The sequence below is a fragment of the Acomys minous genome (genome assembly GCF_964271855.1).
Source record: "Acomys minous genome assembly, chromosome: 14".
Taxonomy (NCBI): domain Eukaryota; kingdom Metazoa; phylum Chordata; class Mammalia; order Rodentia; family Muridae; genus Acomys; species Acomys minous.
The window spans coordinates 107,948,563-107,973,764 of record NC_140496.1 but is presented as its reverse complement, the minus strand read 5'-3'; the positions used below and the strand labels follow the sequence as shown (position 1 = coordinate 107,973,764).

The following is a 25,202-nucleotide window of genomic DNA, read 5'->3' as shown; positions in this document are numbered from 1 at the left end:
TGGGTACTAAGTGTGCCTGGAGGATGTGTTTTATGCACAGACTGCATAGCCAGGTGCTCAAGAGCCAGCGCTTTGTCATGTGCATGCACACCGCAGAGCCCACAGCTGAGGTGATGGAGTTACAGTGATTCTCTCAGTCAGCCAGTAATATTAACACAGGAGCCACCACAGGGCAATGTAACCTGTGGTGCAGCCAGCTCCACGCAGCACTTTGTGACTTACATTCTGCAGACACCCCCTTGTTCAGAGTCCATCTTAGCTAACACTGTGATTGAGGAGACAGAAGGGAGACCCTGATGTGTCCAATAAATGACACTGTCTGAACTTAAACAACTGTTCTTCAATTTCTTCCTTAAAAAGTCCTACTGTTGTGGGGAGTTCAGGGAAGATGGCTCAGTTGATGAAGTGGCTGTTGCATATCATGAGGACCTGAGTTATCCCTGCACCCACTTTAAAAACTGGCATGGTACTGCATACCCGTAGTCCTGATGGTAAGGAGGCAGAGCAAAGGACGCCAGGAGAACCCACTATCAGGAGTTCTAGCTGAAGCCCTGAAGCACAGACTCAGTGAGACATCCTGTCTGAAAACTGAAGGGGATAGCCATTACATAAGAGATCCAGTGCCAGCTTCTGGGCCCCACACTCAGTTGCGCGCACACACACATGCATGCAGGTGCACACACACACATGCACGCACGCACGCACGCACACATGCATGCACGCACACACGCATGCACCACCTGACACCTGCCATGAGCACTGGCTGAGCCCCTTACTTGCTTCCTTCCTTCAGCAGGACGAGGGCCACTCCAATCCGCCTCCTGAGGAAGATCAGCACAATGACGATGATGCCTTCAATGATGGATAAGATGATCACTGAACAAGAAAAGACGTCAGTCTGCAACACAAGTCAGCACCAGAACCAGGCTCCTTCTATAAACCCCAGGACTGAGTTTATCAGATGTTTCGGACAGTTCCAATACTTCATGATTTAATCAGTGCCGCACCCAATGCCAGTCTTAGAGATTCACTGTCAACCCCTCCAAGAAGTGTTATGAATACAGAGTAGAACCTTTGTTGGGATTCAAGTCACCCCATGAACTGGTTCCATCTCACCCCAGTAATCATTTCCCATGAATCATAGATCTGAGGAGGAAGAAGCAAGGAAGGAAGGCAGGAAAGAAGGAGGGAAGGAAGGAAGGAAATAAGACAGGAAGGAAGGAAGGAGGAAGGAAGGAAGGAAGGAAGGAGGAAGGAAGGAAGGAAGGAAGGAAGGAAGAAAGAAAGAAAGAAGGAAGGAAGGAGGAAGGAAGGAAGGAAGAAGGAAGGAAGGAGGAAGGAAGAAAGGAAGGAAGGAAGGAGGAAGGGAGGAAGGAAGGAAGGAAGGAAGAAAGGAGGAAGGAAGAAAGGAAGGAAGGAAGGAAGGAAATAAGACAGGAAGGAAAGAAGGAAGGAAGGAAGGAGGAAGGAAGGAAGGAGGAAGGAAAGAAGGAAGGAAGGAAGGAGGAAGGAAGGAAGGAGGAAGGAAGGAGGAAGGAAGAAAGGAAGGAAGGAAGGAGGAAGGAAGGAAGGAAGGAAGGAAGGAAGGAGGGAGGGATAGAAGGAAGGAAGGAAGGCCTCCCTTGGTACTAAGTAAGGAACTGTCAGAGAAGACAGTTGCTAAGGTGACCATCCTGCCCACGGTACCTGGCTCGCTAACCTTGCTGACTGACAGGGCAGAGCACTGATGGCTGCACTTCTATTCTGTGACTCTTCCCGCCATAGACACTATTAATAGAACAAGGGTGTAAATCCAAGTAAACGTGGGCAGTAACATCTCAGAGTCAGAAGGAAGGGATGTAGGTCAGGGGGGAGGGTGCTCGCCTAGCCTGCACGGCACTCCAGGCTTGGCCCTCAGCACTGTGTAAAATGGAAGAGGCCACCAGAACTCAAGAGGCAGAGATGGAGGATCAGAAGGTCAGGATTATTCTGCAGTTTAGTGCTGAGCTGAGATTTATAACTTACATAGGCTGAACTTTATAGAACTATGTCCCCAGTGAAGCTGCTATGCAAAGAAAATATATCTTGAATAAAATATTTATGTGTTAAAAAGGATACACACACACACACACACACACACACACACACACACACACACACACACACACATTTCCCATGAATCATAGATCTGGGGAAGAAGAAGCAAGGGTCTGGGCATCTCACTGCCTCCCTTCTGGAAGACTAGGAGACACCTCCTGTACCTGTTACTTTTATCTTATCTGGTAGTCACATTCTTGTTACACACCCCAATTCTAACACACACTTTTAAGTTACAACAGTTTTAGAAAATGCCAGTAATTACTTACTTTTAAAAATGACTAGTCTGGAAACAACCTAGAGGTCCCTCAACTGAAGAATGGATAAAATGTCTTCACCACATTATTTACACACTGGGATACCACTCAGCTATTGAAAACAAGGAAATCTTGAAATTTGCAGGCAAATGAATGGAACTAAAAATGACCATCCTGAGTGAGGTAACCCAGACCCAGAAAGACATGCATGGTATATACTCACTTAATAGTGGATATTAGCCCAACATAGATGTCCTCCAAGCGACTCCTCCCAGCAGGGAATTGGGACAGATACTGGGATTCCCCGGGGACCATGGCTGGAGCACTGAGAGTTATATGGAAGAGATGGGGGATGAAAGGACCCAGAGGGTTCAGGAGCCCCACAAGGAGACCATAAAGGCAGGTGGATCTGGACCCAGGGGGCTTGCAAAAAATGTTTCACTAAGCAAGGACAATGCATGCAGTGAACCTACACCCCTGTTCAGACCTAGCCAATGGACAGCATATTCTCCATGGTTGTGCAGGGAGCCAGAAACTGCCTCTGACATAAACTCTGGTGCCCCCAATTTGGTCACTTCCTTTTGGTGAGGAGGCCCAGGCAGCACAGAGGAAAGGGAAGCAGGCTATCTACATGAGACATAATAGGCTGTGGTCATATGGTGGGGGAGGAGGACCCCACCTGTCAGAGGTCTAGGGGAGGGGAATAGGGCAGAAGAGGGAGGGAGGGTGGGAACAGGAAGATACAAGTGGGGATAACAATTGGGATGTAATATGAATAAATTATAATAAATTTAAAAATAATTTTAAGTGGGTAGTCAATGGTTGTAAGATGCAGTAGGGTTTTAGAGATGCTAAGAAGTAAAAAGTTTAGGATCCTAAGATGGAGAAAAATATGGTACTGCTAGCAACAGGCCCTGAAAATACGAAACAAACTCCTTGGGGAGTTAGAAGCCCAACTTCTCTTCCTTAACCTGATCACTAGCCAGCTACTCTGTTCATGTTAAGCACTTTCAGTGATGGAGTGCTGTTGACTCACTCAGTTAGTTGTTCTGCCACCACGGCTCTGGTTCCACACTGCACTGGGGAGCGTCCCTATGTCTACAGAAATCAGTTAACTCCAAGTCACGGGAAGAACTTGGTAATGAATCACTGTGCTTCTGCCTTTTCTTTAAGTTGAACAATGCACTCGCTCTCATGGGCCTATGTCACTTTCCTGAAACACTAATTTGAGTCAAAGCTGTGAAGCACACTCATGCCAACATTGTTTTCCATGAAAGAACCTAAGAAAACAAAATATATAAAAATGATTCTGTGTTCTAAAGTTGCATTGTCAAAAAGTACTGTATGTTAGACTTGCACATTTATACAAGGGCACGAAAGTGGCCACATTAGAGACACTTGGTTGCCCTTTCATTGATACACTGCTGTTTTTGAGGATAGCAGCACAAACATATTTAATATAAAACAGGCACTATAACCAAGTAAAGAGGAGACTCAGCCCCAGGGCTAGGAGACTTACCCAAAGTCAAAGGTGGAGCCAACAGCAGAAGTAGAAACAGAGCTGCTGCCTATCACAAGCCAGGGATGATAAAATAGTTAATTTTAGAGTGGTTGCTCCACCTGCTCCCAGGGTTTTTCTGAAACAATATACCTTAACACCTATGTCCTTGTTCCTGGCACCCCGGAATTTTTCCCTACACAGATCAGGTATCAATCAATGTTAGATAACTCGATTTAGGAAACTTCCAGAAAAGATTGCTATCATCAGGCTTTTAAACATTTTACATGTTTAGAAAGTTCTGTACTTCCTGGAGGCACATCTGCTAACTTTCCAGGGACAGGAACTGGCCTTCTCTGTGGCAGTTTTATGGGTGGTTCTTCAGAGATGGCTGAGGGTGTCAGCACAGGCCTGTGTGCCTAGGCTCCTTTCTAGAGTGGCCTTAAGGCTTCAGTGAACCCTGGGCAACAGTGGTTTCCTTTGGAAATGACCAGCAACAGTATGTGGATGCCTGGGGCTTAGGTGGGTGGGGGATATTCACTCAAACTCAGGAAAACTGAAAAGAATACAATTCCAGATTTTTGTAGGTAAAAAGAAAAGCTATAACATATATAGTTGAAAAAACAAAGAAAGCAAATGGAACTAGTTTGGGTAAGGGCTGGGAATGGGAAAGTAACATCCAAGAATTTGGCCTATCCATCAAACTCTGTGTAGGAAGAAGAGTAGTTGAATTTCCCAGATGAATAATGTGGTGAAGACGTGTGTCCTGTAGAGCTAATGGCCCTATAGTCCTACTGAGGCATCTGCCCTATACGTATCCTATGGGCATGGAGAAGACAGCCCTCTGGTCAAAATGCTCCATACTGGTGATCTTGCCCCCAGTTCTCTCTGACTCAGGACACTGTCATTCCAGATAAAACCTGGCCACAGGGAGACTGTGATAGCACTGTCACTTGGGGGACATATTCTCATGTACCATTGAATGTGCAGGGTTTTTTGGATGAAGAAGCAAAGTTAGACTTGTAATCCATGGAGAAGGGGCCCGTGCTGGGATCAGATAGTGCCTACACATCTCTCTACACTCCTCACTGAGTTCCCCTGGCATTCAAGGACCAGTATGAACGACAATAGAGGGGAATTTTAAAGACAAAATTTCAATGAGAAACTGTCAAAACCTAGATTCACAAGCACAAATCTCTGATCCCAGAAACACAAGACTGAAGAAGCCATCAGAACTTGCATCAGAAATTACCGCCAACTCTAAGTAACTCAGTGATCAGAACTGTTAAGAATGCAAATCTATTTTCAGTTATTCTTCACAGTTCCTGCAATGAAGAGATGGAATGCTTTGCTGTGAAGGCAAAATAAGTGTCTTATTTTCTTTTTCTTTAAAACAAGTTCACACACACACACACACACACACACACACACACACACACACACACACACCAATCATTTCTTTCATAGATTAACATCAATCAATGCCCACAATCAAACCATTTTAAGCTAATGGTAAGTGGCCTGAGAGTCTTCTAAAATAGTGTTATCTTTGGTTACACAATAAATTCACAGCAACATTTTCCATTTACTACAGCTCAAAGACGTTTACAGTCGCCACTGAGTGATGGATGTGTTCAGCGGGATGCACCAAACTTAAACGTGGACAAACAAGGCTTCCTCATGGTTACCATTTTAACAAAACTGACTCTTAAAATCTACTCACTCATTGAGAACCAAGTCTGTTTCAAGTGGAAGAACATGCTTATGTTAGTTTGAATCCCGATGTCATATATCATGATTGATGACTGTGGTTTCTGCTGCAGGTCACTGTATTCCAGGAAACAGTACCATATTCCTTGAAAGGAAAAGACCAATGTACAGTATTACTTTCTGAAGTAGAAGCTACATGATTATCAAATGTATCTACATAAAAAAAAGATCAATAGGGCCATTTCTACAGAGTTAGAGTCATGTTTGGCTGCAATAGTCTAACTGTGCTCCTCTGACTGACATAAATGCTTTCTGGACTGATGTGGCGTTCAGTGTGCTCCTGTCTTGTAGCAACCTTAACAGCCACCAACAGGCTACTTTAACATGCTACAGTATATGTGTGCCCAGAGAATGTGCTGATACCCCTGACTTACACTCAGTACTGACTTGTCATTTCTTGACTTACTTATAATGTGTACAGAACACAAGTCTTTGGAATATTTTAATAGGTGCATTTAGCTTAGAATTTATTTTGTTTTAACGAATTAGGCTGATTCTGCTCCTAATAGGTTTATTTTGACTTCTATTTTGCCTGATATTATTATAGCTATTAGATTTCTTCTCATAACTGCTATTTTTAAAAATAATTTTTCTACTTTTAACAGATGTGTTTCCTTACACATTCTGTAAAATTTGTAAGTAACAAAACAATTACAATGTGCATGTGTACATTTTAATCTGGTCTGACAGTTTTTGTTGTTTTTTATTACATGTACTCTTTTCCTCCTACTTTCTGGACATCTTTTTTATAATCACTGTTGGAACTTACCACAAGCTGAGCCATCAGGTTCAAAGTGAAAATCTAGCAAGAAAATGAAAGCACATTTCTGTCCAGCCATCACCCGCCCCCTAATTCTGGTTATTTGTCCAGTATCTTGGTTAAGTGCATTTTAGTCTAAACATTGGTCAATGTTATTATTTTATATAGGAAAAGTTCACTTCACTTATCTACCGTTGCCAAATCATCTCTTCGCTCACTTTTCTTCACCATCTCATATTATTGCATGGAATCATTTCCCCCCCCTCTCTCTCCCAGGCCTTGGGAAACACATCTGGTTACACACAGGACCATCTCCCCCACTGCCTCCGGCCAGGGGTCACTGCATCCTGGCACACGGTCTATTTTAGTCGGCTCCCAACTGGTCTCATTCTGTTGTACTAATTTTTACTATAACAATTTTTTTTTAATTTTGGAAAATTCCATTTGGTTCATTTTGACATGTGTGCAGCAATCTCTGCTGCTGTCTTGGTGCCGTGATGTCATCCTTCACTCACTGAACACTTTATACATGGTCACCTCACAGTTTTCCTACAGCTGCTCTTACTGCACGTCTCAGTCTGACACTGACAGCTTCTGTGTATATCCATACCTGGCTTCTTCCTGCAATGCTTATAAACCTCACACTTCCATTGATTTTGATCTGTAGGACTGACATAAATTGACACTGATTTCATCTAAAAGGGATTGGCACTTGCCCTGTTGGCAGCAGAAATTCCTGCCAAACACAACATCTGTGTTCCTTTCAGGGTCCTAGGTTGACCACAGAAGGGTCATGAGCCTTGAGTGATCCTTGTAGTCTGTTCATCTTGGTGAATTCTTCATTATTACACACACACACACACACACACACACACACACACACACACACACACACACAGAGAGAGAGAGAGAGAGAGAGAGAGAGAGAGAGAGAGAGAGAGAGTCTAGATTTTTAATCCACTCACTGTCACATATGCACAGTTTTATGCTTTAGTAAATTTGGTACTATCAAAAGGAATGCTTCGTTTTCCATGTGAGTAGATAGCCAGCCAAAGACAGTCACAGAGGCCCATCACATTTAGTCTCTTTTATTTACAATTAACAACCTAATTGGACACTTCCTCGCTGCGAATCACTTCAAGCTTAATTGCCATGCAGTACATTTCTGGGTGAGCACTACCTGGGGAGCCAATAGGCAGCTGAGACTGATGGCTTTATTTGCTCTTTGTATCTACTGTTCATCTCTACATTTGTGGTGTCAGGGCTGCTGCCCGCCAATCTCAGGTCTCTCACTGCTTAAGGCAAGTCAGAGTTTTGTATACAGGAGGGCTACTAATTTTTTTTCTAGTTGATTTTGCATCCAGCCACTTTGCTAAAGGTATTTATCAGCTGTAGGAGTTTCTTGGTGGAATTTTTAAGGTCACATACATACTATCAGATCATCCACAAATAGTGATGCTTTGACTTCTTTCTTTCCAGTTTGTATCTATTTGATCTCCTTTAGTTTTCTTATTGCTTTATCTAGGGCGTCAGGTGCTATATTGAAGAGATACAGAGAGAGTGAAGAGCCTTGCTTTGTCCCTAATTTCATAGGAATTGATTTAAGTTTCTCCCCATTTAGTTTGATGTTGGCTATTTGATTGTTCTATATTGCCTTTACTGTGTTTAGGTATGTGCCCTGTATCTCTGCTCTCTCCGACACTTTTAACATGAAAGGGTGTTGGATTATGTCAAATGCTATTTCATCATCTAAGAAGATGATCGTGTGGGGTTTTTCTCTTTCAGTTTGTTTATACGGTGGATTGCACTGATGGATTTCCTTATATTGAACCACCCCTGCATGCCTGGGACGAGGCCTATTTGGTCATGGTGGATGATATTTTTTATGTGTTCTTGGATTCGGTTTTTGAGTATTTTATTGAGTATTTTTGCATCAATGTTCATAAGAGAAATTGATCTGAAATTGTCTTTCTTTGTTGGGTCTTTGTGTGCTTTAGGTATCAAGGCCTCATAAAATGAGTTTGGCAATGTTCCTTCTGTTTCTATTTTGTGGAATAGTTTTAAGAGAACTGGAATGAGCTCTTCTTTAAAGGCCTGGTAGGATTCTGTGCTGAGTCCGTCTGGTCCTGGGCTTAGACTTTTGGTTACTGCTTCTATCTACGTAGGGGCTATAGGGATGTTTGAACTGTTTACCTGATCTTTGGGAAGACCGAATTGAACCCTTCCTCCATTGAGTGTGATTTAGTGTGCTTGCCTGGAGAGCGATGCCTCACTGTGGAGACTGACTACTAAAAAGTAAGATAGAGCCTGAAACTGATAAGAAAAATAGATCAAACTATCAGCTATGCAGACCTGGATGCTAATCAATAGACAAGTTACAGTGGAAGGCTAACTGTTTGAGATCTTTTCACTAACCTAAACAGACCTGCTCTGCTCCTTCCCAATACCTATCAGGCCAGAGACCAAAGGCCGCTAGCGATAGGAGATTTTCCCTTATGGAACTTTTCTCAAGATCATGGCAAAAAAAGAGTTATGAAGAAAGTATACATGAAATTAAATAAATTTTGTAGTGTTAATATTCCAAACCAACTGAACCTAAGGCAAGTAAATGCTTTCCAAGAATCACTAAATGACAGGGAAAAATTATTCTGATATTTGGCAACTTTAAAAGGTGTGTTACCTACCGTATCCTATAATTCCCAGCACACCAAATATGAAGACCCAGAAGAGGAATCCAGCTATGAACCTCAGGAGCATCAAGAACGTCCAACTCAGTGCCATGGCGAGAGTCAGACCACTAGAAGGAGACCCACAACAGATACAGTCAGGGGTGCCATGTGCAACAAACACCACACGAACATCAAGGTAAGAGCCCTTTCTGTTTGAAATCACTCTAGAACAGTCTACTTTACTGGCTTCAGACATGCGATTCTAAGACTTATAAACAATGGTTTTCATTAAGAATTTCACATGAGTTTGTAGGGGTTTGGTTGTTTCTTTTGTTGTCCTCAATAGTTCCCGCCTCACAAATATGTCTGTCAGATACATTGGGCCAGAGGGCTGAAGGTGATGCTACAACGTTATAGAGAGTTTTGACTGTTAGCAAACTGCCTCTGTCATCTTCTCATTTGGAAAGCTAGTAACCTGCACTTCCTGGTATACTTAAGTAATCAATTTTATTCCTTCTCAAGTCTCTGATGGAGGTGAAGACCAGATAGTTTAATTTTACAATGATGCTTAGTTGTTTAGGGTTTAACATGTTTTTAGGTCTAGATAGATGTTTTAAGTTGATAATGAGGAGATATGATAGATACTGATTTACATTCAGAATTTTAGATGCACCAAGAATAGGAAAGATATTTTCTTCAAGGCTGCTCAAAACAAATAGCCAAAACACTAAGAATATAACATTTATATAATTCTTGATTGTGTCATGGCTCTTCTTGCTATTGGCAGTTTATTGTATATATGTGTAATAATATAAATGTATATGTAAAAATAAAATATATTTAAGAAAAAAAGAATTTCATATGAAAGAAAAAAGCAGAGGCCCAGCGAGGGCTTTATACCCAAGCCGTCCTGTGTATCTCCAGAGACCTCAGCATTTCTGCCTAATCGAGCCTATGTGCAGTGCCCCAGCTTACAGCTATGTGCAGTGCCCCAGCTTACAGTTATGTGCAGTGCCCCAGCTTACAGCTCTGTGCAGTACCCCAGCTTACAGGTCTGTGCAGTGCCCCAGCTTACAGCTATGTGCAGTGCCCCAGCTTACAGTTATGTGCAGTGCCCCAGCTTACAGCTTTTCTATTGGCCAATCTTTCCATGTTGTGCTTTGTTCCTTCACACCCGTCTACTTAGTAGTAAGTTATAAAATAACTCCATACTGAAACTGTGATGTTCTGTGTGACTCAGAGCAATGTCGCAGACCATGGTTGTTTGGAAGGAATAGAATAGATAAGGTGGAAAATGTGGAAGACAGCTTGCCGCACAGTCCCTGAACTCATGGCTTGTAGTCTCTGTCACGTGTAAACTATCTTGAGCAACAAGAGATATCTGACATCACCTAGCATATATTTGGAGTCCCAAGGAATCTAGGTACAGGACAGGCAGGCAAGATTAGTCTCCTGGCCACGTGGCTTTATCAAACATAGGAAGCAAGAATATTTTCTATATGCTTTCATTTTCTTCCAGGAGCCTGGCTGAGCTACTGGAAGGCTGTGTCCAACATCCACCCCCGCTCCTCTGACCCCAAATGAAGGTCAGAATAGAGTCTTCTGGTCCAATGTCCTCAAAGAGAATTCAGGAATACTGGAAACGTGACCAACTTTCCTACTAACTGCTCACATCCTTGGTGAAATCTATAAGCTGCCAATCAGCATCCAACAGAACCTGGTGTTTTTATGGAAGACAGTCTCAAAAGGCATCTTCCAGGAGACCACTCATAATAGTTGTCACTTGATATATGACAGTGTGGTATCAAGGAGAAGGAACATGCACGCTTTTAACTTCAAAAGCCTTTCCCTCTTGAGACGGTAGATACTTTAATGACTAAAATTTAAATATGGTGGAAAGGCTACTCTACTGCAGGATTCAAAGGGAATACTTAAGACAATGATGTTTATGAAAGATTTGGGAACAGAAGGGCTGGAAGTAAAGGGAGGTGCTCAGGCTCCAGGGATGTGAGGAGTGTGGAGTGGACACGAGTTTAATGTGTGTTGGGTGAGGTGTGTAATGGAAGAGCAGGAAAAACAAACAAGAGAACAAGAATTAAAGAAATTACTTAGTGATGTGTTTGTGGCAGTAGGAAGCCCATTTAACTACAGCAAAGTGCAGGTTGCAACCTCAACTACAGAGTTATTGCGAGCAGAGCACGTGAAGAGTAAAATTTCACAAAAGGAACTAGCTCTACACTTTGAAAAATGATTCTTTAGTATTTTACTCACAACACAGTGTTAACTTTACCAAATTCCCTGTGGTTGAAGACATGGTATCTAGCTTGTTCCACTCATTTCTTTTTTTTTTTTTAATTAATTTATTCATATTACATCTTGATTGTTAGCCCTTCCCCTGTTTCCTCCCATTCCTCCCTCCCTCCCACTTCCCCCCTTCTCCCCTCCCCTATGTCTGTGATTGAGGGAGACTTCTTCCCCCTATGTATGCTCTAAGATTATTGAGTCTCTTCTTGGTAACTTGCTATCCTTCTTCTGAGTGCCACCAGGCCTCCCCATCCAGGGGACATGGTCAGAAAAGGGGCACCAGAGTTCACGTGAGAATCAGATCTCACTCTCCACTCAACAGTGGAGAATATCGTGTTCGTCGGCTAGGTCTTGGTAGGGGTTCGAAGTTTACTGCCTATTTCTCCTTGGCTGGTGCCTTAGTTTGAGGAGGACCCCAGGACCCAGATCTGCCTGTCATAAAGTTCTTCTTGTAGGTAACTGCCTCTAAACTCGTAACTCTGTGCATCTACTGTTTTAAGAACTATGCTTTGAGCTAAGAAGTCACTCGTAGCTGTCATCCTAAAGAATTGGTAGTTTAGATGGGTATGGTAGCCTATGACACTAACTCCAGCATGTGAGAGGTAGATGTGGGTTGATCGGGAATTTAAAGCCAACTTTCTTGGCTAATAAGAAAGTTCAACGCCAACATTGGCTGTAGGAGATGCAGTTTCAAGGAGGTGTTGAGGGAAGGGGTGGTAATTGAGATGTACATAATTCAGACTGCAGAACAAGCAGGTAATTTATATTCCTAATCCCACTACATGGGAACAGCTCTGAGACTGGCAGAGATACGAATGTAAGTGCATAGAGAGGCCTCACGCTGGCAACAGATTCTCTGTGACTTATTACTAGAGGCCACACTTAGTATGGCATAAAGGAGGATTTGCAGTCTTAAGTGCTCTGTACATCCCACAAACCTCATACAATTATAATGTTAGAACTGTATAATGCTTGTGAGAAATTATGTTTTCAGAAAAAAAGAACCAGACACTGATGCTGGATCAGACATGACAGGAATCATTCCTCTCAGCATGCTGGACCCTAACATCCTGCATCCCCCTTGCTCCAGCCCCAGACACCTCCATTGTTGTTAACTCATCAGAATTGGACAGCTCCCCAGACAGTGTTGTAGAAAGCTTCTGATCCTATTTGGTCCAGCATTTCAATCTGTCCCATACAGGACTCCTATTAAGCCTGTAATCTCGCAACACTTGGACCACAAATGCAATCCTTGGCTTGCTTAACCATTTTCCCCAATTTTTGACCCCTTCTAAGGTATCATATGTTCCAATTCAGCCTGAAGAAACCTTAAGAGAACTACATCCCATTCCCTCTAATGGGGGTTGGGTAGGTTTCTGTTTGCTCTCTGGGTCTACAAATGCTTATTTTCATTAGGAGGTGGTTATAAGTTATTATTGGTCTTATACAGAGAGAAAACTAGGCTGAACTCAGGGATGTCTTTCTTTTCCTTTATCTTTCATCCAGAGGTAAGGAGATAGGAGCTGAAAAGAAAGAATGGAGGATATAGAAATATAGAGGGAGGATAGAACAAAAGGTAGATGATGGAACCTATTCCTCAACTCAAGGCCTTAATGTTCCTCACAAAGAAAGTTATCTCTAAGTCATTGGTATAGAATTTTGTATATTGATGCAAATTATGGTCATGTCAAATACTAGTCTGATTTAGCACAAGAATATATATCCTAAGTCTAACAGATAGATATGATTCTATAGATATATAAGGTAAAATAGTTAGATAAGGTCTTCAAAAGCCTCAGAGACCCACAGAATATGGCATTTAAAGATGTTTTTATTATTTTAAAGATTCTTTGACAACAAGACAAGTTAACTCCTGGCAACACCCAGCCAACCTCAAAAAAGATGATGAATACCAAAGAACCTCCTTATGGAGTTGGCTTCAAATGTGACAAACAAGCCACTGGGCACAGGCAGAATTCTGCTTAAAAATGGGCAAGTTTAGATGCAGGCAGAGTCAGTGGCTGAACTCTGCCAAGGCAGGGAAAGCAAGTTCTCAATAGTTCCTTACCCTAGAGTAAGTCTGGCAGAGATATTGGGCTAGAGGGCCAAAGATGATGCTACAACGTTATAGAGAGAGTTGGGTGACTGTTCAGGCAGTAAACTGTCTCAGTCATGTTTTCATTTTGGAAGCTGCTAACCTGCACTACCAGTTTACTCAAGTATTTAAGTTTTATTCCTTCTCAAGTCTCTGAGTCGGGTCAAAGACCAGATAGTTTAGTTTTACAATCAAGTTTAGTTGGCTAGGGGATAAGATCTTTTTATATCAAGATAAAGGATTTAAGTTGATAGAGATGAAATATGATAGATATTGAATTTCATTCAGAAATTTAGACCCAATAAGATAGGAAAGATGCACCAGAGTATGTGAGAAAGTCATATCCCACTCTCCACTCTACTGTGGAGAGTGTTCTGTCCATTGTCTAGATCTGGGTAGGGGTTTAAGGTTTACATACTCTGGTGCCTTACCTTTGACCATGTTCCCTGGAGGGGGAGACCTAGTGGCACTCAGAGGAAGGACAGCAGGTTACCAAGAAGAGACTTGATACCCTATGAACATATACAGGGGGAGGTAATCTCCCTCAGGAACAGTCATAGGGGAGGGGAATAAGGGGAAAATGGGAGGGAGGGAAGAATGGGAGGATACAAGGGATGGGATAACCATTGAGATGTAACAAGAATAAATTAATAAAGAAGAAAAAAATGAAAAAAAAGATAGGAAAGATGTTTACTTTAAGTTTGATAAATGCAAACAGCCAAATCACTATGAATGTAACATTTATATAACTCACGATTGTCTCATGGTTCTCCCTGCTGTGTGTAGTTTGTTTTATTCATGTGTAGTAAAATAAATGTATATGTTTAAAAAAAACAAAAATGAAAAGGAAGAAAAAAAACAACTGTCACTTTATCAAAGGAGAGAACTAGGTAAATAAAATATGGAATAAGAGATGTGATGTAGAAGACAAGTAGCTATATAGAGAGAGGTGTGAGCAGGTACAATAGATATGAGAGAAACATGATGGGGAAGTATCTCATCTAGAAAAATTATAGACGTTTCATAAGTGTCATTAAACTGGTTTTAAAGGATGGCATGCAAGAGTTTGAGATGTAGCTCTATGGCAGGGTGCCTACCTGGTATGCACAACGCCCCTGGCTGATTTCTGGAACTTAATAAATAAAAATGGCAAAAAGGAGTAACCCCGGACTCTGAGCATATGGGGAAGGAGGACACAGCACAGATGCACAGACACAGGACTTCACAGTCAGGGGGTGTCAGATTATCCAGCACATTAACACTATATAATGATGTCTCTCCTGCACATAATCCCAGCACTTGGGAGGCTGGAACTGGAGTCTGGAGTTCAAGGCCACCTCTATGGTTACACAGTGAGATCCAAGGCAGACTAGACTACAGAAAGACCTATATCTCTTTGTGTGTGTGTGTGTCTGTCTGTCTGTCTGTCTTCCTGTGCATGTGTGTGCTTGTCTGTGTGTGCAGGTGCATGTATGTGCGTTTTGTGTCTCTGTGTGTGGGGGTGTGTCTGTGTTTCTCTGTGTGTATGTGTATGTCTTCCTGCCTGCCTGCCCACCCGCCTGCCTGCCCATCCATCTGTCCATCTGTCTCTCCATCTATCTGTCTGTCTGTCTGTCTGTATGCAGATACCCACAAAGGCTGGAAGGGAGCACCAGATCCTCGAGGCTGGCAATACAGGAAGTTGTTCCGTATCCAACATGAACTGAACTATGGGTTTCTTCAGGAGTCACAAGTACTCTAACCACTGTACCATCTCGCTACCCACCAAGAACCTGTCTTCAAAATGCAGGGCTACTCAAGCAAGAGACGGGCGTGTGCTAGAGAAATAGTGCTGACATGGTTATAGAACACCTCGGAGTCAGCAAGGAAGCATTAATGTTTTCCCTGGTCACTAGTAGGTTTCTCAAAGAAACAAAGAAGTTCCTCAGCTCTGGAAAGTGGCAGAGAACACATGCTCAGACACACCAGAAACACCTGCCTACGTCAGGACAGCGACCCCATTCTTCAGCTTTCCAAAATAACAATCTTATGTCTGGAAATCTAAACCTCCACTTTCATATGTGTTTTAAGTCTCTCCAAACTGGAATAACCTTTAATTGTAATTATTATCATGTGTGAAGAGCACAGAAAAAACTACAAATGATCCTTTGGGGTCAAGGGAGGGACATAGGAGGAAAAAGAACCATGGAAGTCAAACAACACCCACCCTCTGTGACATGTGAGAGAAAAACACAGGACCCCAGACACTGTGCCAGGGACTTGACACACGTATCAGTTCTACTAGTAAATTAGTGTGTAAACTTGAAAGTTAGATTCTTTGAGGCATATTTTCAAATATCTTTACTCTGTCCTTACCCCAGTGAGGGGGAAAAAAGAAAATGATCCTGAGGTCTGAGTCCACTTTTCGCACTTTAATAAGAAGAAGGACGTTAAAGCGTCTACAGAGGTCATCAAACGGGGTAGAGAAGAAATACATAGAGTGTCACTCACATGAGGATCCATTTCCACGTAGTTGTGTAGTCCTCAAACACCTTCATCCCAATCGCCTTGGCATCAAGAATTTGACTGATGCCACTGAGTTCAATGGAGGGAAAGTTTACTTTTGGTTAATTATTATTTGTGATTAATTTTGGAAAAAACATCTTACAATACAATAGACGTTGCAAGACTCCATTCAAGGCACGCTTTTAAACAACATCACAGCAGTGACTCTTTCATGAGCCACAACAATCTATTGAATGCCATTTCAGGATGCCTCAGAGTGACACATGCCTTTTATCAAAGTGCAGAAGTAATTTCCAGCAGCTCTGAGTGGTACTTTAATATTTTGTGTAATAATAGAATGCACCAAGACTGAAAATAGTAATACAAGCATACTTTGCGGCCTCCCTGAGCTCTATGGCTTTTCTGGTCCTTCCACTTCCATCTTCAAAATGTACCCTGTTTCCCATGGTTAAGTTACCATTGATGGCTGAGAAATCAGGCAGACATCTCTTCAGGACTGTAAAAGAGAATCAAAACCACAGAAAACAATCTTTTTTATTCTCTCCTTTAAACAACAACAACAACAACAACAACAACAACAAACAAAAACAAAAACAACCTCTGTCACCTACAGGAAGGCTCTTTGCTAGGTAGACGCTAATTGGCCTTTGTGGACAACTTCAAGATTTCCTGGTGGTTGAGAGGCTGCATGAAAACAGCATCATAATCTGAAGTGTGAAGTGACATCACCACCTGCTGATTTTCTTCCACACAAAAGGTTCATCAAATTGTACAAATAAGATGTGCACACTGAGGGACACTGGCTCGTCCCACATATGCTGAACACATTTTAATAGAAAAGCTACAGCTGCTGGGATGATGAGCGACTTTGGGTACTTTAACAGGCCTTGGGTGGGGCTGGGGACGACGCCTGGCGGGTCCTGCTATAGTGGTACACGCCTGCAATCCCAGCCCTTGGGAAGTGGAGGCAGGAGAATCAGTAGGTCACAGACACTCTTGGCTGCCTAATGAGCCCAAGGTCGGCCTGGGATGTAAGAGAGCCTGTTTCAAAAATATTTTTCTTTATTCCTCAATGAAACCATAGAAACTAGAGATGAGCAAAGAATTCCCTGGAGAAATTCCTGGAGAGAGCTCAAACTTCAAGCTCCCATGAAGACTGGACTTCTGTTGGTGGGTTCTTTTTTGTTTTTGTTTTTCTGATACAAGGATTCTCTGTGTAGCCATGGATGTCCTGGACTTGTTTTGTAGACCAGGCTGGCCTCTAACAGAAATCCATCTGCCTCCCCAAGTACTGGGATTATAGGTGTGCACCACTGCAACCGGCTGTTGATGAATTCTTAATAACTTCCCTCCTTACCAGAGATTTTATGTACATGTTGTTGACGGATGGAAACTGTCTATGGAGGGCCACATTGTTTCAGACTATTGCCATTTCTCAGAAAAGTTAAATCATTTATGGTCTTATTTTGATAAAATAGAGTCCTGACCTCTATAAATACATTATTTTAACTCTTCTTTTTAATGCTGGGTAGCAAATGTATTTTTTAATATTAGACACCCAATTTTAAGTGAAGCAGTAAGAGAAATCAAAAGTAAGTAAATAATATTTTTTCTTCTATATCACTAATTTGCATGTGGACCTTGGACCTAAAACCCTGAAGCAACTGGAACAGGGAGTGACCAAGCCTCATGAAGCCCGTCCCAGCTTCCCTGCCTTGGCAGTCCATTCCCAGCTCTCAAAGTCTGCAGACATAGCTGATTTCTTTTGTCACTTCCCTGCTTTTCTCCAGCTCTTCCCTCGGCTTCCGGGGCAGACCTGAAGTCGTAGGCTCTGTGATCTCTCCTCCCACCCTCAGTGCAGTCACCTGTCGCCAGATGAACTCATCCTCCCCTTCCCCGGGGGGTGTTGGCACAAGCAGGCCTCAGTATATTTGCTCTCTCCTGTGGTTCCAATCCTGTGGTTCCTATACATCCCCTGAGTGTACACTCATGCTTACAATCTCCCCAGCCCTTCTTCCACATATTATTTCTGACTTGTTATTCCAATTTGTTAGCATCTATTAGTTAATATGCTCGATAATATATTTGGAAAGTACAGAACTTATGAAGAAAAACTATAAAGTGATGTGCTGACTAGCCACCTACAGGGAACTGGGCGGCCTTGCTGATCCATTTCCATTCTACCTTCTAAATCTCTCTCTCTCTTTCTCTTTTTGAATATCAAAATAATACAATAAATAGAATTCTTTTTCTTCTTCCTCTGACATCATCTTACTTTGTCTCCTTGACATCTTGCGATTTGCAGGCAAAAGGATGGAACTAGAAAAAGATCATCCTCTCCGAGGAAACCAAGACCCAGAAAGACACACATGGTTTGCACTCACTCATAGGTGGATATTAGCCATAGACTACAGGATAGCCATGCTACAATCCACAGGCCCAAAGAAGCCAAGGAGGGCCCAAGGGAGGATGCTTGAACCTCATTCAGAAGGGGAAATAAAATAGACATCTAAAGTAAATCAAAGGAGGGAACTGGATGGGAGAGGGTTAGTGAGGGTAGGGGGTGGGGATCAGGTGTCGGGAGAGCGGAGTTGGGGAGAGGACTGGCAGAGAGAACAGAAATCAGTTGGGGCAGGCAACTCTGGGACAGGGCAGGCTCCTAGGAGCCTACTGGATGACCCTAGCTGAGACTCCTAGCAGCGGGGGGTTAAGAAGACTGAAGTTGCCACCTCCTGTAGCCAGGTGGGACTTCCAGTGGAGGGAGGGAGGACACCAACCCACTCTGAAAAACCTTCGACCCCAAATTTGTCTTGTCTACAAGAAGTGTAGGGCTAAAGATGGAGCAGAGATTGAGGGAATGGCAAACCAATGACGAGCCCAACTTAAGGCCCACCCCATGGGCGAGAGCCAACCTCTGTCACTATTAATGATACTCTGCTATGCTCGCAAACAGGAGCCCAGCATAACTGTCTTCTGAGAGGATTCATCTAGCAGCTGATGGAAACAGATGCAGAGACCCACAGCCAGACAATAGATCAAGCTCACTCAGGAAGTCTGTGGAAGAGTAGAAAGAAGGATAGAGGGAGCTTGAGTGGTCAAGGACACCACAAAATGCCCTACAGAGTAAATTAACCTGGGCCCATGGTGGCTCACAGAGACTAAAATACCAGCCAAAGGGCATGCACAGGCTGGACCTAGGCCTTCTACACATATGTAGCAGATGAGCAGCTTGTTCTTCATGTGGATCCCCTAATAAATGGAGTAGAGGCTGTCTCTGACTCTGTTGCCTGCCTTTGGATCCCTTTCCCTTAGCTGGGATGCCTTGTCAGGCCTCAGTGGGAGAGGATGTGCTCGGTCCTGCTCTGACTTGAATTGCCAGCCTGGGTTGGTACCCCTTGGAGGCCTGCCCTTCTCTGAAAAGGAGAGAGGGAAGTGGGGGAATGGGGTGTAGGGGACTGGGAGGAGAGGAGGGAGGGGGCTGAATCAGGCTCTAAGGTGAATAAATAAATATTATAGGAGGAAGGAAAGAAGGGGGAAGCAATTTAAGGACCACATGTTAACACTTGTACACTGGACCACTTAGTGGGACACTTGATCCTGTGCTGAGAAAGACACAGCTGGTTGTTTTTGACCTTAGTGTTTCCTTCACTCCTTTGTTAGACTGTGGGACATCATGGGCTAGTCATTTTGTGTCCTCAAGGGTTTTTCCGTGTGGTCCTGGCTGTCCTAGACTGGCTTTGTAGACCAGGCTGGCCTTGAACTCACATTGATCCACCTGCCTCTGCCTCCCAAGTGCTGGGATTAAAGGCGTGCCTCACCACCACCTGACCCCAATGTTCATTTTAAACCATGAGAAGTAAATGAAATACAACAGTCAGAACTGCTATTTTTCCTTTTTCCATAAAAAGTTTCAACATTGTTCTTGACCACGTGGAGTTACCTGCACGGCTTCCTGGTTTGTCTCTTCTCACAGGGACCTGAATCTCTGCTTCAGGGTCTTTAATGGCCCAGAGAGAGATGATGGGAATACAGATTTTGTGCAACTAAATTCAACATATTTCACTTCCTATTCAGATTGATGGCTATTGCCTTTCTTCTGTTTTAGAAGAACTTGAGGAAGTATTGGATAATAGAAAAACAGAAAAGGAAAGAGAAAATGTCCAGTTTTGTCCTCTTCCCACACTCTCTGCAAACAACTTAATATTTTTGGTATATTTCTTTCTGATCTTTGTCCTTAAATATTTCTAGGATTCACTAAAATTAAGATTCTATATGCTTGCTTTAAAAATGTCTATAATATTTAACATTTTACTGACTGTTTTATATGATGCATTTTACTCTATATTATTTGTTCTAAGAGATTTCCTCTCACACACTGTATATTTCTGTGTCCTCTTGCCTTTGGCTATTGCAACCTTTCCTTTCTCTCTGATGCTCCATCTGTGCTTTTCAGTGCTCTGCATTGATTGTTCTGCCTTCCTCTGCATGAACACCGTGTTGGAAATCTTCATGTAAGGCTTTTTCTCTGTGATTAGAATAGCATCCCTCAGAAAGGAGGGTGAGAGGTTACTTCACTTTCTCTAAACACCTTATCAGCGTACACTTAATTTGTAAAGAGACAAAATACAAATGCACCAAAGAAACACGGAAGAATTTTAAATGTCAAATTAGGAAGGCAAGATATACAACTTAGAAACTGCTTCTCGGTGGTGCCCCATTTTTGACCACATCCCACTAATGGGGAGGCCTGGTGGCACTCAGAGGAAGGATAGCAGGCTACCAAGAAGAGACTTGATACCCTATGAGCATATACAGGGGAAGAGGTCCCCCTCAGTCACAAGACATAGGGGAGGGGAGGAAGGGGAAAGTGAGAAGGAGGAAGGAATGGGAGGATACAAGGGATGGGCTAACAATTGAGATGTAATATGAACAAATTAATAAAATATTTTTAAAAAAGAAACTGCTTCTTGGGCAATTTCTGGATGGACTGAAGTCAGGAGCAGGTGTGCATGGCTGTTTGGGGGGTCCTTGGAGAGAAACATATAATCACTGGTGGGCTCCTTACACTCAGTCCCATGGCTCTCCAACATGCTTATGTACAAAGGCCCAAGCCTCCCAGAGCTCTGCTGGAAATGCCCCAGTTGGAGTAAGGACAAATGTGGCCAGAGAAACTCCTCCTGACTGACTGGGCTGTCACGATGAGGCAGGACCATTCTCAGCCTCAACTGTGTTACAAGGAAATTAAATCAAATTTGGTAGATTCTATATTTCAAAGGTAAAATAATTAGCACTTACAAGGTCTGCTTGGGTAGACTGCTGAGGGACAGTCACCTCGGGACAGGAAATCTGAGAGGGACTGAGAAGGAAGGGAGAGCTCGTTAACACTCAAAGTCAGCAGCGAACACCCCCAGCATCAAAATCATCAGGGTGACGCCTTAGCTTCTCATGTTCCCAAACCACTCCTCCACTGCCAGTAATTGCGGGATTATTACATACAAATTCTTGTTAGAAAAATGCCTGTAAGTGCTCTGAATGACGCAACAGAGATTAAAACAGAAACAAAACCAAAAATACCCCACACCTTATAAAAACATGACATAACTGAAGATATTCTATTCATACTCTGAATGTCTAATCCTTTGATAATTTTCTGGAAACCCAGCATTTTCTATAATGTAACAACCAAATAGTAGTATTTAATATAACAAAGCTTTAGGGATATCTTGAGTATGTCAAACATTTTTATTGCAGTGTGTGTGTGTGTTTGTGTGCCTGTGTGTGTGCGTGCGTGTGTGTGTGTGTGTGTGTGTGTGAATGTCTACATGTGTGTGCGTGTGTGCATGCATGTGTATGAGAGTGCGTGTGCATGTGTATGTTTGTAAATGTGTGTGTGCATGTGTGCACGTGCACGTGCACGCGCGTATGTTTGTGTGTGTGAGTGTGCCCATGCATGAGAGAGAGAGTGTGTGTGTGTGTGTGTGTGTGTGTGTGTGTGTGTGTGTGTGTATGATGTTCCATGCATGTTAAGCCACCATGTGGAGGTCCTAAGCTGCCAGATTCAGCCTTTTCTTTCTGTTGTGTTGGTGTCAGTGTCAGGGATCACACCCAAGTCAGGTGGCAGGCGCCTTCATCAGCTGTGCCGTGGAGCAGTGTGGTTTGTAATGATGATTTTCCCTGACATGTCACCCCAGCTCCTGCCAGCAGTGAGCCTGTCCAGATTCAGGGCAATCTCTTGGTGTCAGGCTTTCGCTGGGGCCAATTCCGCGGACTTAACAGTCTTCTCTGCCCCACAAGTGTGCACACTGATACACCAAGACGTGAGCAATATGTGCTTTGAGTGTCCGTGTGAACTTGTGTTTCACTAGATCGGCACCACTAACATTCATTTTCTAGATCTGGACATTTTTCCACTTAAGATCGAAACAGCAGCTAAGCTCCTCGCAGGCCAGAGCTCGAGCACGCACCTTCACAGGCCTGGCCGTGGCCTTGCAGAACTGGCGGTAGTATTCCCAGTGGTGTTTGTCTTTTTTGTTCAAAAACTGCATTTCAAGGTAGGTTTGGAATTTCTCCGGGCACCTGGAGACGCAGATCTGTGGAGCAGAGAAGCTCAGTGATTGGCAGGACAGGAAGGAACCAAGGTTAGACATCCTCGCTGTGAGGCAGCTTCCGAATTCCCCGCCAGTGTGGAGTGAGCATCATTTTCCATCTAAGTGACTTAAACCACGGCTCTAGTTTCATTGTATAAAATTAAGTTGACTATATAATTCTACCAGCATGTGCTTCTTGCTTTCTCAGTCTTGTGCTAAAACAAGATATTGGACAATATCAGTATTTTAGGCTTGGGTTTTTTAATCAGCATATCCTCCATTAGAGACATTTTAACATTTTCACACCCGGTGTTATTGCAGCCCTCCTTTCCCATCATCCACCCAGTTGCTCCCGTTCCTTTCTTGTAACCCCCATATTCTTTTCTTTCATCCCATGTCCTCCTTCCCTTCCCCCCCCTCCATCCATCTCTCCTCACACACTTACTACCAAGCTCTCTAGAAAAGCATAATATTAAGTGAGGTCACCCAGACTCAGAAGCCAAAGCAGCGGTTCTTGCTCATATGCAGATTCTAGTCTGTGATATGTTTGTGTGTACATTTGTGTATGTGTGCATGTGTGTGTGTGTGTGTGTGTGTGTGTGTGTGATACACATACACAGGTGTAAGTGTGGGTTAAGTTTAAAAACTCTAGATGGATTTATTTTTAACTTGGTAAATGCAGATCCACGAATAGTTGTGAGAAACAGAAGTTTCCACACGCTCCTCGCTTTGCATAACTGTAAGGTAATGTTTCACAGCCACTCACTTCACTTGGATTGTCCTGAGTTCATATCCGTTCAGTGTGTGCCTGTGAGGGTTAGTTCTAAGTGCAGGTTTGGGGACCTCTACCATAGGACAATGATGAGTCTTTTACAACTCGATTTAAAGGTTTTCACTTTAGTTGTTGTTGTTGGTGGTGGTGATTCGTGGTGGTGTGTGCCTGTGTGTGTACACACGTGTGGATGCATGTCAATGTGTGCAATGTGCATGCAGGTGCCCAGAGAGGCCAGAAGAGTGCAGTGGATTCCCTGGGGCTGGAGCTTTAGGAGGTTGTGAGTCACCTGACGTGGTTCTCAGGAACTGAGCCCAGGTCCTCTGCAAGAGCAGCAGGTGCTGCTAACCATGGAGCATCTCCACGTCTCTGCCGTGATTTGCCTCATAAGGCGCTTTCCTATAGCTGTCTGAATTAGCAGATTGGGTGCACAATTCAAGGCTAATTTTTCAGAGCCTGTGTGTATTCTAGGTTAGAATCTCGCTTTGTTTTCTATATGAATAAAATGGCTTTGAAATCCCCTGACAATTGTTAACGTACACGGGAACTATTCATTAGTGTGTTCGTGCACTTCCCACAATTCTGAAAACATAATTAGAGTTTGTCACCATGAGAAATGAGTCAAGTCCAGATATCTGCCACAGAGTCGTTTATCAGTACTATGCAGGAATGAGCAAGAGAGGCCTCCTGTGCAGTCACTCTACAGTGATGGACTTGGAGAACATCAGGGACGCTCCAGCTTACTGTGGGCTTCCGCAGAGCCACGACAAAGTGACAGCAACCCAGTGAATAATTTCATTAAAAGATGGTAGAAGCAGTGAGGTGTGGTCTGTTATTTTTGCTTTTGATTGTGGTTTTTAAAAGAAATAAAACTGGAGCGGGGGAGGAACGGGAGGATACAAGTGAAGGCATAACAATTGAGATGTAATCTGAATAAATTAATTAAAAATTAAAAAAAAATAAAAGACATAAAAGCCACATCAAACTGAGAGGGCTGCACCAGCTTCTGTGCCCCTCTCCACCAGTCAGGCTCCTCCTGTGGAAATCCCCGACCTCACCCACTCCATCTTCTCCTGTCAATCTTAATAATTATTCTTTCTCAACGTTACAATCCTTAGACGTTTTTCATAATGCTACAATGTATTTCATACCGCCATCACTTCTCTCTCATCTTCTTCCCTCCCTGCTGAAACTCCTCTTCTACTTTCATTTTTATGACCCACGAAGTGTAATTAAGGTTGCTTGGATAACCACAGGTAGGGAGTTATTTTGGGGATGGGGTCACCAGCAACTTACCAGTGACTATATTGCTGATGAACACAACTCCTCACCATGCACCCGGCCATCAACAGCTAATAGTGCTTCATGAGCCTCCCCTCCCCCACCCCCATTGTGCTGGGATCCTGATGGGCCCCACCTTGCACATGCCTGCTATGAGCTCATGGTTGTAACCACCACATTGTGTCCAGAAGACTGCATTTCACAGCAGCCTTCTCCATCCTCTTTTAAATTCTTTTTGTGCACTCTTCTGCCACATCCCCTGACTCGTGGAGTAGGTGATAGATACAGATGCGCTGCTTAGGGCTGTGTAGTCAACAATAGCTTATTCTCACAGCACCAATTATGGTTTTCATATTGCTGGAATGTCTTACTCATCTGTGAACCCTCTGAGCTACAATGTCAACCTGACACCAGGATGTGCCCACTGGTACATTAGTGGCGTGGCTGTTACGTAGGTAACCAGATGCTTTCCAATTAGGTCTCAGGCCTGCTCTACAGTAGAGAATTGATACCTGGTACTATAAGCCTGTTTAAAAGTACACAGACAGGGAATACATAGGCCCTAGGGGGAAGCTACTGCTGTTGTTTTTCTGAATGTACGTGTTGTAAAACTGTTGTCTAAATATTT

At 43.2% G+C, this 25,202-nt stretch overlaps 1 protein-coding gene across 5 annotated transcripts in view; it reads right to left on the bottom strand.

Moving 5' to 3' along the window:
- Positions 1-25,202, bottom strand: part of SLC44A5 (solute carrier family 44 member 5) — a 282,035-nt gene that overhangs the window by 15,281 nt on the left and 241,552 nt on the right. For all 5 annotated transcript variants that reach the window (XM_084755474.1, XM_084755473.1, XM_084755476.1 and 2 more), the window contains 7 exons: positions 22,399-22,524; positions 21,230-21,290; positions 16,307-16,430; positions 15,920-16,003; positions 9,046-9,158; positions 5,555-5,686; positions 777-876 (listed from right to left, as the gene is read on the bottom strand). In XM_084755474.1, the coding sequence (XP_084611600.1) occupies positions 777-876; positions 5,555-5,686; positions 9,046-9,158; positions 15,920-16,003; positions 16,307-16,430; positions 21,230-21,290; positions 22,399-22,524 (740 nt within the window). The remainder of the gene's footprint in view (positions 1-776; positions 877-5,554; positions 5,687-9,045; positions 9,159-15,919; positions 16,004-16,306; positions 16,431-21,229; positions 21,291-22,398; positions 22,525-25,202) is intronic.